This window comes from Gambusia affinis, linkage group LG23 (assembly GCF_019740435.1).
Source record: "Gambusia affinis linkage group LG23, SWU_Gaff_1.0, whole genome shotgun sequence".
NCBI lineage: Eukaryota > Metazoa > Chordata > Actinopteri > Cyprinodontiformes > Poeciliidae > Gambusia > Gambusia affinis.
This window is the reverse complement of record NC_057890.1, coordinates 14,981,562-14,995,832: the sequence shown is the minus strand read 5'-3', so window position 1 is coordinate 14,995,832 and position 14,271 is coordinate 14,981,562. Positions and strand designations below refer to the sequence as shown.

Sequence of the window (14,271 nt, the reverse complement as noted above, 5' to 3'; positions counted from 1 at the left end):
CACTATCACTGTATACCAAGGTATTAAAAAGCTATAAAAACTTTTAAAAGTTTCTGTTACACCAGTAATAAAGACACACAGACAGCGCTAGTGTAATGATAGGAGCATTGCTCCTCCATTACTTGTTGCTTTGCACTGAAAAGGGGCTCCTACACCATACTTATGTTCAAAAGACAGACAAATTAAAATGTATAAAATAATTCTGTTTGCAAAAAAATAAAAAATAAAACATTGACAGTGGAAAAGGAATAGAAAGAAAAGGAGCTCCAGCCATCACTCTCATTAAAGTAACGCTGTTCTAAAACTACATTTTGAAAGCTATGAGCATCTTATATGTTAAGGGTTTAGGGTAAACCTAATAACTAATATTATAATAATTAACATAATACCCTCACTAAATAGTTAACCTAAATGCACCTGTTGTATTCCCAGGTTTACTCTATAAATAGCAAAGCAACAAAAAGGACATTCTGCACAATAAAAGCTTGAAAACTTCTATTCTCATCAGGGTTTTTTAATGCAAATGAAAAATTATTCAACTCCTACTACGAAGGAAATTTAATGTAATATGGATATATTAGGCATAAAATACAACCCGTTTGTATTTAACAAATCAATTTAAATAGCTACTTGATGTGGTTTATCTAAATTAAAACACAAAATTTAGCTTTAAATGGCTATTGCTGTTGCAAAATAGTTTAAGCTTTTCATAATGTGACAGTAGTATGAATAGTTCCTCTTTTTCTGTTTTAAAATAAACAATTAGAATGTGCCCTCCATTTTTGTTCTACTGAAAAGTTGCCACACTGTGAGGAGTCGCGTTGAAATCCTGCTTTATGATCTGTAAAGAATCAAACTCAGCAGAGCATTTTTGCTCTTTTTTTGAAATACTTCCGCTGTAAACCCTTGTTTGGAGTTAATGGTTAACTTTCTATATTTCCAACTGAAACTTCTAAAAGAGGGACACATTACCCTGACGGGATTTAGTTTGTGGCTTATCCGTTTTTCTATTTTATTTCTGCCTAATCAAATGTGGCCCCTGCAGATATCCGTCGTCTTTACAGTTTTTCCAGTGAGTGAGTTTTGAAAAAGCAGAATAAGGGATTAAATCAACTTCCTTTCACCAGATGTTGTGCGACAGATAATGGAAGCGGTGCATGAACACGCTGTCCCTCGCTGGGCTTCCTTGTTCCCTGTTATAAACAGATCTGACAGCCTGTGATTAGGCGTCTGTGCACCAAGCATGCCTTTTTACATGAATTCAAACCTGATTGTTACACACGTTTTGACAAATTTCAGTTTGCTTGTTTTTCCAGGTGAAACAATTACACAATAATCAACTTGAAATAGTTTTAAAAACTAGAAATGCACACCCATGTGTTGATTTGTATTGATCGTTCTTAATAAGTTATTTACTTGTTGAAACAGATATTTCAGGCAATTTGATGATGAATGGAAGGTTGGAGGTTGGTTTGTATTTTTGGCACATTACCTTCTCCATGTTGTGCTTTTCTTATCAGTGTTTGGGTTAAAAACTTGATGAGAAGGATGAAATTTCTTTTAGAATCAGATCAGATGCAATGCCTGGCAGAACGTTCTTAAGAATAGCAATGGATATCAAGACAGCAGGAGGAGCTTAATTCTTATTACAAGTTTTTATTGTTGAGTTTTTTGAGTTGTATAATTTTCTCAGAGATTTCTCTCAATCCAGATGTGCATCTGAAAACTGACTTTTAGGAGTCTTTTTGTTGCAAATGTCTAACTTTATGATCTTATCTAACTTCAAATACTTTTTCGTGCAAATTGCTGACTTTAAAATGTCAACGCATATTTTTATCTGTGAATAATTCTCATTTCTTTTTGGATAATTTTACTTTTGACATCAAATAATCTCCAAGTTTTTTCTTGTAAATATGAGAAAATAGTTTTGAAATATCTGGGGGAAGGGACTTTGACAAATTTTATTTTCTGCAGCCATTCTTTTTCCTTCGATCTACAATGGCCCTAATACTCCATCACATATTACAATTTTACATTTAATCAAAGCACTAAATGCATTTGGACATCTTGTATGAGACCGATAGAGTTCAGATCTAGAAAATCATCCCCTCTAATAAACAATATATGTTTATTTTTAAACTATACACAACACAGTCCTTTACCTGCACTTTGTAATGCAAACAGCATCCTCTCCCTGGTCAATATCAATATGTTTTACAGCTTCACCTGTGAATTATTCCTGACAGTGATGCTGCTAATGAAATTACACAGTGCACACTTCGTAGCTGATCAGTCATCCATACCATTATTTCTTTCGGAGGAGACAGCCTTTCATAAAAGGGATATTTTATGGACGATATTACATTTCACAGTGCTGATCTGTCTTGTACAGAGAGGCGGTGACAGCTCTCTATGAGGTTCTTGATTACAAAGGTAATGAGCTCCACCATGGCTCTAAAGTGTAATGAATGGATGACAGTTTTCACATTTGTGACATGGACCCCAAAGAAGCTATAAGCTGAGCTCACTGGAGATCTTGGAAGTTAAGAAACAGGCCAAACGAAAAACTCAGGAAGACACTGGATTAATTTAGGCATCTTTTAAAACCTTGATTCCTTCAAGAATAAGGTATGAATATAAGATCTAAACAACTGTGCTGTAAAATGTTGCAGTAATAATTTGCTATTTGCTCAAATAGTTAAAATATTCCTGAAAAAGTAGCCTTGGCGGTGTAAAATAAGAGTGAGTTATAAATCCTTCTAAAAACTGTTTTTACTCATGAAATGCATTTTTTTTTTTTTTTTTTTTTTTGTCGTAAAAAATAAATACCGTCAATAATCAAAATGTCACATCTATGCTTCATAGACATGCCGTGCAAGCATACTATTTTGTTTTTGCTTCACCTTTAAGACCCTCACTTAGAGATCTCCCCGCTAATTGATGTCAGTGTGTTTAACGGGACTCTTGTCTCATGAAGGCACCAAACTTAGCAAATGTCAAGTCCTTCCAAGGAGAATCTGTAAACACCAGTTTCCATGTGTGCAAATACTAAATCAGGGGGATCAGGGTGCAGAAGCACTTAGAGATTAATGTCAAGTCCACACGGCAAAGCATTGTTTCTCTCTGTTAAGCACTGCAAATAGCTGCTGCCCGATGCTGGATTTATACACTAATGAGAGGAAAAAAGGTTTTGTAAAAGATCCAAATCGTTTGGGGAGAGTACATGAGGCAAAGACAGCAAATGAACCACAAAGAGCCATCTCAGCACAGCAGAAAGAACCACTTTCAACATCATTACCGTATTCATTGTTCTTATCACTGGTCAGCCACTTATTCTGACTTGTGTCCAGTCAGAATAAGTGGAATGGAAACTCAATATTTATAAGAGATGAATTTAAAAAAACAATCTCATTCGTTTTATTATCAGACAGTCAGCTAATTTCCATACTAACTCTCAAAGCCATTGTGGTAATATTACCCCGGAAAACCAGTTTTTATTCTGTGGAAGTGTTTATCGATGCATTAGGAGGAGAAAGTCCTCGCTGTAAGATGCGCCGGTGTGTGTGTGTGCTCATTCTGGTCAGCAGGCTGCTCATAGGACTGCAGCTCAACTCATAAACTAAGGTTATACCAGCAGTCCTCTGCTGTAAGTAGCTAAACAGGAAAATCCCCACAGCTGTGCAAACACAGAGCCACTGTTGTTCCAGTTCTGACTCTGAGGTCTGGTGTCAGCCAGATGGTTAAATGCAGTTTTTTTGCCATTTTAAATGATGCAACACAACAAAGCCAATTAGCAGAAGCAGCGAACTGGAAATCAGCCGTTCCAGGCACATCCTGCTCCAATCTTTCCTCAGGCATCAATGCCTTCCACAGTAAAGAAGGTGTGACATGATGTGTCTCCTACCGACGGTGCTGATGGATGGATGGACGGATGGATGAAAATCAGGAGGACAGCATGCATTGAGCAATTGTTACACATAAAGCCTAAGTGCCACTTCCTGTCTCCGGTGCTAAGTGTACTTCTGTGAAGGTTAAGTAAATGACAGCTAGATTGGCTCCTTTTTGTCTTGTAAGATATGCAAATATCTCCTCAAGGAGGTTTCTGATATGTTCTGTCATAAAACTTTAAGAGCTCAAATGTATTTACCTGTCAACGATGGAAATATTTTCTAAATCTGGTCAACAGGAAATGAAAAACTTACAGTATTTATAATTAATCATGAAAGCATAAATTAGTTCAGGTAGCTCCTTTCCAACAATAATCCAACCCTTATGTGATTATAGTATAAAATGTGTATATTATGAATTATAAGTTATTGTATATACTGTAAATTTAGCAGCTACCTTAAGAGTGGTGATTGGTGCTCGGTTAGGTTGACCACCGATACTCTCTGTATTTTCTCAACTGGAAATACAAACTGCTGATTTTGGAAAACACTTATTTATTTATGCATCCATTCATAACTGTTATTTATACATATAAATATCACTGAGAAGATCCTGTTGAAGTGATAAAATAAAAATTTTATGCCCCACTAATCTGGAATAAACTTCCACGAAACTGCGAAACTTCAACTTGTTTTTTCTTAAATCAAATATAAAAAAAAGAATAGATTATACAAATGAGGTGTCATCTTTAAAGACTGTAAAGCTTTCAATATTTTTTATTTTATTTTAAGATACATTAGAATTTTAAAAATTAAGTAGCAAACTCCAGAAAAGGTCATCCTTATTTCAGGAACTGGCTGAATTTAAAACATAAAACTTTTCCTTAAATATATTTTACTGTCTTGTTTTTGTGCTACATAATTTAAAATGCATCTGCACAACTGTAGAAGTTTTAGTAGATGGGTTCTTTCCAAAAAGAAAATCATGCAAAGCCACAGAAATAGTCCATGAACTTTTTCTTTACTGGTGGTTGTTTTTGCTCTCCACATGTTTATTTGCTGCATCATGACCGGTTGGAGCTCCACACAGGAAGCTGATGCAGCTCCTGTCAGCTGTGGAGCAAAATGGCTGAGCGCTCTGGTCAGCCTCCAGATTGCGGCTTGATGGCTGCCTGATAGGAAGTTGATTGACTGACTAGTAGAACCTCCTGAGAGGCCTTTGAGTCGAACCTCTGACTGACAGGTCAATCAGCCACCCAGGACCCCTGCTGTGGTTATCAATTGTCAACCGTATGAAGGGAAAAAACACAAGTCTCATTCCTGGCGTGACACGCCGTGACCTTTATGGACTCTTCAGGAGCCGTCATGTTCTGCCTTTGTAACCTTCTAATATAGGAGTCATCCCCCAGTTAAAATGACACCAAATTATCTTTAGGATGCCATTATTACATAATGATTGATGCTGACATTTGCAGAAAGTTTCCTTTAGGTCCAGAGCCATACTTTGGTGGTATTTCTTTATCTAATATACGATTTGTGTGTCAGTCGAAAGGCAGAGTTATAATTTGTGGACTCTCTTCCTTCCTGTTTCAGCTCATGGTGGGGATCATCCAGGCTGCAGAGCTGCCTGCCATGGATATGGGAGGCACATCTGACCCTTATGTGAAGGTCTACCTTCTGCCTGACAAGAAGAAGAAATTTGAGACCAAGGTCCACAGGAAGACCCTAAACCCAGTCTTTAATGAACAGTTCACCTTCAAGGTAGGTCTTGCGTTAGTGGTTTGAACTTTGGCTGAGTGCTCCAACACATTTGCACAGTTTTGTAGCTGGAAATCTTTCACTTCTGTTGACAATCTGATTTGCATGCAGCCTTGAAATCTGGGAAGGTGTGCAGACAGCAACCAGCTGGTGCATTAACAAGCTCCTGACAGAATATCTCTCACACACACTAACACTCAGGCTCAGTATGATTGGGATTAACACAGGCAGATGCACCACTACACCCCGGCTTCCACACAGCCCTAATGGATGCATGGCTGCTGCTTAGCAGTAGAGAAAGTTTTCTCATTTGTTTGACAGTGGAGAGCTCAGGCGTTTGATGTACGTTGAGCCTAATGCAAGGAGATATTCATGTAACTTTCTATGAGCAAGTTTTTATTTTTAACGGGGTAATACCTAGACTTAGGTCAGAAAGTTAAATCCAAAAGCACCTAAATCTCATTAAGAAACTTCTGTTAGGAAACACAAAGAAGACAAAGTCCAGTTCTGACAATTTATGAAATTATTCAGGCATAAAACAGCTCCTAAACTCGAGGCTTGAGGGGTGAGGACATAAGACAAATTGGAAGGAGCCCATTTAAATTTGACTTTTGGGCACTTTCCATTCAAATACAGAATCTGATTGGGCGTCCTTATTATAGCTTTTTTTAATTTAGCCAGGTCCTTCTCTTTATTCAATCCAAAAATATTTTAAAATGGGACTTTTTAACCCATTAAGTCCTGTTTAGTTTTTAGCCTAAGCAAAAAAAAACAAACTTGAAAATCTGGCTTGTTGCTTATTTGACCTAAATCAGTCACCTCTAGGCCACGTTTAGGCAAAATGTAGTTGTCTCCATAGATACATTATCTGCTTCTGATTTTAGATTTCACATTGCTTAGACAGGATTTATATTGATTCAAAGATGATTCTTCCTTTGATTAAATCGGTGAAACATTCCTTTTTGAGATTGCTTTTGTCCACTATTTAGGCTTTGTCATTATCAGCTAGAGCAGCTGGGCTGAAGACAGTCCTAAGGAAATGTTTGAAAGACCCTCAGAAAGCATGGATGATTATTAATAAAGACTACTACAAAAGATTATATATATATATATATATATATATATATATATATATATATATATATATATATATATATATATATATATATATATATATATATATATATATATATATATATATATATATATATATATATATATATATATATATATGTGTGTATATATATATATATATATATATATATATTGGAAATGATAATACATTACAGACAAAGAAAGATTCTTGTTTGTCTACCTGAACCTAGACCTGCATGTCAAGTCCTTTTAAACTTAATATATCAATAAAATTAATGAGTTTCAAACAATTCTACACTAATGTGACTAAAATCAAAGCAGATGGCAAGAAAGCTCCTAAAATGAAAGACAACCATTCAAACTGTCCTTGCTCTTGGCAAAGATGTGACTTGCATAAGAAAACTGAAACATGAAAAAATCAAGCTGCCCATATGAAAGGAGGAACGTCAGCATCTGTCAGGCTTTCCACAAGTCCAAAAAAGATCCTAGGAGGTAGAAATGTCTGAACCATCACAGCTGCTGTGATTATTTTTGAGACGCTGGAGATTTACCACTTCCACGTGTCTCAAAATAATCCTGGCAGCTGAAAGCGGGCCGACCATACAATGACAGAAAATTCAGATTTTGATACATTGTTTTTTTTTAATGTAGAACAGGAATAGAAATCATGAATGAATCCAACTTTACAAAACCATATTTAAATAGGAATGTATTATGAATGTCCTTCTTGTTTTCCATTACATCTTTCATACAATCTGACAGCATTTTTCTGTTTTTCAAGTTATCCTAGAAATCACCTTAACATTGACAAATTATTTAACTGTGTAGTCCATGAATTTAAAAATGTGGTTGATCTCTACAGAGTCCTAGGAAGAAATTGCACATATGGACCAATAGCTGATAGACAACAGAAAATTGGGAGTTTTTCCAAACCGCCTTTCAAATGCCAGATACACATGGCGAGGGAAGACTTCAAATTTACTTTGCCAAGAGGGTGGAAGATTGGACTTTGTATGCATAATGCCTTATTATTCTGAAATATATTCAAATCACAGCACAAGTTTCTTGTTTAGGATGGAGGGCACACTGTGTATTGCGCAGTATTTATACAGAAAAGCAATCTCAGCCACATCTTCTCATAGTGCTGTGATGAAAATCTTGATAGCTTTTGCACGTACACAGCAGGTAGGAGGTACTGAAACCTACTAATGGTGTTTCTGCCTCCAAACCGAGGCTGAAACTGACTGTGGACATGCAGAAACCTGGAAATGGGTGGCAAGGAAAAATGGTGAAAAAGAATAATTAGGCAACAATTTGTGAATACAAAGGGAGAAGTAGTGATTGCCTTTACACTGAAACAGGAATTTTGGGGTTTAATTTGGCATTTGATTTTGAGACATTAAGGTGATCTTCATCCATTGCGATGGGAGCCAATTTTAGCCTTTTTCTGTACCCATGATATCTTCAAAATGGGGCAAAATCTGATTTAAATGTTAGTTTGGTTAAAGTGCTTGTTTTAAAGGCTCTGTTTTCTCCCTAGGTGCCCTACGTAGAGCTTGGTGGCAAGACGCTGGTAATGACGGTGTACGACTTTGACCGCTTTTCCAAGCACGATGCCATCGGTGACATCAAGGTGCCCATGAACAAGGTGGACTTCAGCCGTGTAACAGAGGAGTGGAGAGATCTACAGAGTGCTGAGAAGGAGGAGGTAAGACTTCACATTCATGCCACAATTGTACAAAAATATTACGCAGACATGTCTGCTATTGTCTCGCTTATGTTGTATCACGCAACAAGGCTCGAATTTGCCGTTGTACCTCTTGTTTCCATAATAGAAGCGTCTTTATTGCATAAGTGATATTGGAGTCATCACTTTGCTGCTGCTTGTTTCTCAAACACGCTGGCTGATGAAATCCATTTCTCCTCGAAATGTCACTTAATCATATGTCCACACTTCCCGTTCAATTAATAGAAGTGTGAGTTTCCAGTCTCCAGCTCAGGAAATTCAATTTTCATGGTAAATGTCATGGCATATAGCACATGTTGGCAACCTTATTTTCAGCATTACAGTGGGTTGATTTGAAGGTTAATTATCCCACCCGCAGTGGTTGGTGGAGTTATTTAGTTGAAGGGCATCATTTGGCCGTGTTTTGGTGTGGCTGCACCACTGCTTATATTGACATACTGCACCAGAGTGACACCTTATATTTCTCATGCTGGCCATCTATTTTCCAGCTAAGCTAAGTAATTTTGGGTTTCCTACACATTGCGCAACACTTTCTTGCATGTTCCTGTTCTTGATATTCATGGTTTTTAATGTCCATGCATTTGAACGAAACATTTTTCGAACATCGAATCATCAGTTGGTCTTTTTTGTTGTTTAAAAGGAAGAATGAGGAATAAAGAACCTAAGTCTTCACTATTCCTAAATTACATGTGTTTTTATGTTTTGCAGCCTCTGGTGCATTGTGTTAAATAAAAGTATTATTTATTATTTTAAAGCTTTTATATCAGATACAATCTTAAGGTTGCTGGGTGGAACAAAGTAAAAGTTGAGGATTTTGGACATTTTAGCGATCTGATCTTGCATTAGGCAGCAGATTCTGATTAAATCCTGATGAAAACCTTCTAAAAGGTCAACATTCAGGACAAGTTTGTTGATTTTGAAAACCTTTTCTTAAAATTGCTACACATTAAACAGATGTGTGCTGCATTTCTTAGTTTGATGAAGGAGAAGTCCAGAATGTGACTCTCTTTAAGCCCATCATAACGAGGCGGTGTTATGATGCTGATTTATGAGAAGAGATTAAGTGATTGCAGCACTTTTCCCCCAAAGATATAAGTGCAAAAAAGCTGATTTTAGAAGCCGTATAAAGCAGAGAACACTTGAGAGATGCAATTTAATCTCAAATAGACTTAAGTTTAGCAAACTAAATGGCTTTGTTTCACTTATTTTCACTTGACTGTTGACATATTGTCTTTTAACAGCTTTTCACGCATTGACAACTTTTTTTGATTGGCGGACAATTTTAAATATGTAAAACATTTAAAACATTATTGTTTTTAGCACATCAGTTGTGCTGTAGATTTCTCTTTAACAGTTTCCGCGCACGGAAGATCAATCTGATCTAAAACAATTTCTGTAAAAATCCCCCTTGATGCTTCTAAAGCAACAATAAAAAATGTCTGTAGACTTTTACAGCTTCATTCGTGCTGAATTGAGTTGAGCATTGTTTAATAACTCTGTCAGTGTTCGGTACATTAATTTTTGATGCAGATGCACTGATGCTTCTGAGCATCCAATCTCATTTCTTCTGCTGGTGAGGAGCTGAAATAAACAGGCATAAACATGTCTGCTGTATTGCAAAGGGAAGTGACAGCTTTGTGTTTTGTTCATCTGAATTGTTTCTTTGTAATCTCGCTTATCGACAATGCACCGAGAAAATACATTTCGATGTAGTAGTTCTGTTTTTGTAATCATTCTATAAAAGTTTGGAATCCTGTCTAATGGTTTTATGTCATATTCAGAACCTGTAACATCCCACATAAATTCAGAATGGTTTGTATTTATGATTAAAGAATCGACTCCATTGGAAAAGCATGGGATTCTGACATAAAATGTATGAAGTGAATCCCTATCTGTGCTCGCCAACAGCAAGAGAAGCTGGGTGATATCTGCTTCTCTCTCCGATACGTTCCCACTGCGGGCAAGCTGACCGTGGTCATCCTGGAGGCCAAAAACCTGAAAAAAATGGACGTGGGCGGCTTGTCAGGTGAGGAGCTTAAATGGTGTTAATATGAACCCAGTGACTATTTCAGTGTCTGTAATTATATGGGCACAGCAGTACTCTCTTTGCCTATTGTTTCTCCATCTCCGTCATCACATCAAACTCTGCTTGTATTTCGCATGAATAAATTTGTCTTCTGGTTTACGATAATGTCCATGGGATGAAAATCTGGCTTGTAATGGTTTTGTATTTACATTTTGAAAATTAAGTGAAACATATTTCAGTTTTTACATGACTCATCACTAGAATAAGATGATGGAGAAGAGCTTCTATATTTCAAAATTACTAGTTATTACCTGGTGCTTTTAAAGCTTTTAAGCTCTGAGAACCTTTTCTTAGCTCTCAAAAAGTGAGGATTTTCATAGATGTCATGAACTGTTTCATACGTTGGATTTGAGACTTTGAAAAAATGATTTGTGAATTTCACTAGTTTTGCGACACTTAACTGCAGTAGAATAATAAATCACCTGGTTACCCCTGTGTGCCTCTGCATTTTTTAGGTAGAGTGCTAGATAACTAGTAAGTAATAAGGACTACATTGGAGGTTGTATAAAATGTTTGTATTGAATTTTAGTTACACCCTCTCAAAAATAACGTGGGTGTCTTTTGTCCTGTTTGGATATTTCTCCTCCTTATGGATGGATGGTGCAGTTTAATGTGCAGTGGTTCAGAAAATCAAGACACCTGCTCCCATATTCATCATTTGAATTCACTTTTAGGAATCGGCATGTTCTCTATCAAATTAGGTCTATTTCTAATGCTCGATTCGAGCATCTTTTTGGTCAGATACATTTAATGATCCCTCCATGCACATACTCTAAAAGCACAAAATCACACTGTGCTCTGGCTGTTCTTGCTTGGATTTTTTTTCCTCGGGTTCAATTCACATTCCCCATTGTGCATTTCCCTCCTGCCTCGACTCTTTCCAGCACAATTACCACACACCTGGGTCCACTTGCCTTTTGCTTGACAGGCCAGTCTCACTATGTGCCTAAACAACGTGCAGGACAGTAACACAGGGCGCATTAAAAGCTCAGGGCTCTCTTTCATCTTTGAAACCAATGTGAGCAGCCATTTGGCCACAATGGGTGTGGGAAACCATCCCTGCTGCCATCTTATGACAGCAGCATTAGCTCTCACCACTGCCGCTTTTGCATCCTGAGATTGTGAACATTTTGAACTTTCACCACATTAATAAGCCAGGGAAAAATGCTACCATTTTTTGAACAAACATCTTGAGTACCGGTATATTTGTCACATTTAGCTTTGCCTCTGTACACCTTGTGTCTTACGGTCAAATTTCACTTTAATTCTTAAGATTTTTGCTGCTTCTAGTGCTTTTTCTCTGTTAAAAAAACAAAACAGTGTGCAGCAGAGGGATGAAATAATGGGCAGGTCTTCAACAACAATAATTAACTTCGATGCACAGCCAGAGCTTAAGAAGGAGGACATGTAATTGATGGCCTGGGATCAGCCTTCTCCCCTTTTGTCATCCTGTTTACCATGCCTAATTATGGCTCACAGTGGAAGATGTGGGAATTATCATTAACCAATGTATAATCAGACATTATTCTTTTGATTTGCTCCTCATGAAACAGACTGTGAGCCTACTGGCCTACTGGGTTACTTAAAAAAAGGCTGCAAAATTTTGTTTTTAAAAGTTCTAGGTGACTTTTCCTGTTTGTGCTTCTTAACCGCCGTGATGTTCAGAGCACCATGTTCTTTAGCTGTCGTCTTAAAATAATCCCACCCTCATTACAGACAACTTACTCCTTTCTTCACTTTGCAGGCTGCACAGTGTATAGCGACAATACGAAGCCATTATGTTGACTTGTAGGCAATCAGATTTCACTGAATTGTTTAACTCCTGGGGACATTTTTTGTCCAACAGCCAAGAAAATGACTTATTCACTCTCATAACCTCTAAAACTCTTTCAGTCTCCCACGGATGTGTCATTCTATTTTGTGCAGTTTATCTAACTGCAGTGAAAAAGGGAACATCTACATTTTTCAAGCTCATGCACTGTAATACTGGTATTAGTGACACCAGAAATGATTCAGAGATTTAGTGAAAGGCTAACTTCCTGAGTCTAACTCAGTATGACAATAGTAAGTCTAAGAAAGTGTTTTGTTTGCCTCATTTTGTACTTCTCGAAGTGTCTCGGAGAGGCAGCATAAAACCAAGTAATGGCCTGCAAAAAAGTGGGATTATCAAAGCACACAGGTGCTGTTTGGATGGTAATGAAGCTGCACTGCCCTGACCTGAGGCGATATCTCCGCATCACGTCTTTCTGCTGGAAGGTTTATTTGTCTTGTGCTTCTGACTGGTCCCACAGTGAGGCTTCCTCCAAGTTTCTATGTAAGCCAGCGAGTTTAAGGGATCATTAGGTTGATGTAAAAGCAATTTAGAAGTGATTAGAGAACACTTTCAAATTGGTGTTTTTGAGAATTATTTCAGCTTCAAACTGTGACACTTCAATGTTTACCCTAAAAGCTTAATTACCAGGTTGAACTCAAACTTTTAACTTTTAAAGATGTCATTAATAGATCTCAGTAATATGTCTGACTACTTGGCTTTGGCTCAGATAAACTATTCTGATTTCAATTAAAGAAATGTTTTACCATTGAAGCTTTTGGGGTATATAATTTGGCTATGATCTCTTATTGCCAAAATAGTTTGAAACCTTACGGCAAATTATGTATTTCACTGCTGATCAACATTCAAATGTATTGGAAAAGCTATTTATTGAGTTATAGATCATCAGCTGGGAGTTTTTTGCTTTACATGCCGGTTGACTTTCACCTTCTGGATGTACTTTTAATGTAATTTTAATATGTGTATACTTTCTTTTCTGACTTTATTGGTTCATATCTTACTTGGCAGATTGCATTGGGTTATTTAACATTTCTAAATCTTACTGCACAAAGATTACATGAGGAGTTCTTCAAGGTTTGATCCTCAGGCTTCAATTTTTCCTTTTCCTCCCCTTATTTTGACCTAAATGCTTAGACATAGTCAGATATTAAGATTTCTGGTCAATTTCTAACCCATTTTTAAAGTAACAGATAGTTCTCAACAGGAATAAAAGGTGGTGGTTCTTCTTCTTCAGCCTCTCCCTTTAATGGAAATTTGTTCTCAAGAAATAAAAGGACTGAGCTGGAGATGTGGGTAATGCTCCAGTGTGCTGCGAGGGACGATCTGACCAAAAAGGTGAAGCTCTTGATTCACAGGTTTGTCTACATTCTGACCCTCATGATATGAGCTCACAGATATAACAGCTGAAATTAGCTTTTCCTGTTGATGCTTTAGAAACAAGAAGCTCCATCAATGAAGTAAAGTCATCAAAAAAAGTTTGCTGAGTTGCTCAGGCTCCTGATCAAGACGCCTCCTGGGTGCTGAAGGTTTCCCAGGCTACCTCAGTCAAAAGAGAAACCGCAGGATCTCCCTGAATGAGCCGGAGAATGCCGGTGTGAGGAGTAATGTTTGTGTTTCCTCCTCTTGCATACGCTAATAAAAGTTAATAGATCAAATTGTTTTTTAAAGAATTTGGTATGAAGACTGTGATTAAATCAGGTGAGCTAAACAGCTTAAAAGCTTCCACTCTGGGTGAGGCTTGTTCCAGTCATGTAAACAAGACTACACTATGACAGTCTACTAGATAGTAAAGAGCTTGTTAATGTGGACGTGGACCACAGAGAAGAGGTTTTACTGTAAATGCTCGTGTGTTTGTTGGAGACGTATG

The 14,271-nt window shown here is 37.2% G+C and overlaps 1 protein-coding gene across 1 annotated transcript in view; it reads left to right on the top strand.

Annotated features, from left to right (window-relative positions):
- syt1a (synaptotagmin Ia) overlaps nucleotides 1-14,271 on the top strand; it is a 163,616-nt gene that overhangs the window by 136,931 nt on the left and 12,414 nt on the right. The window contains 3 exon segments of the mRNA XM_044108664.1: nucleotides 5,481-5,648; nucleotides 8,281-8,448; nucleotides 10,396-10,513. Of these exon segments, the coding sequence (XP_043964599.1) occupies nucleotides 5,481-5,648; nucleotides 8,281-8,448; nucleotides 10,396-10,513 (454 nt within the window).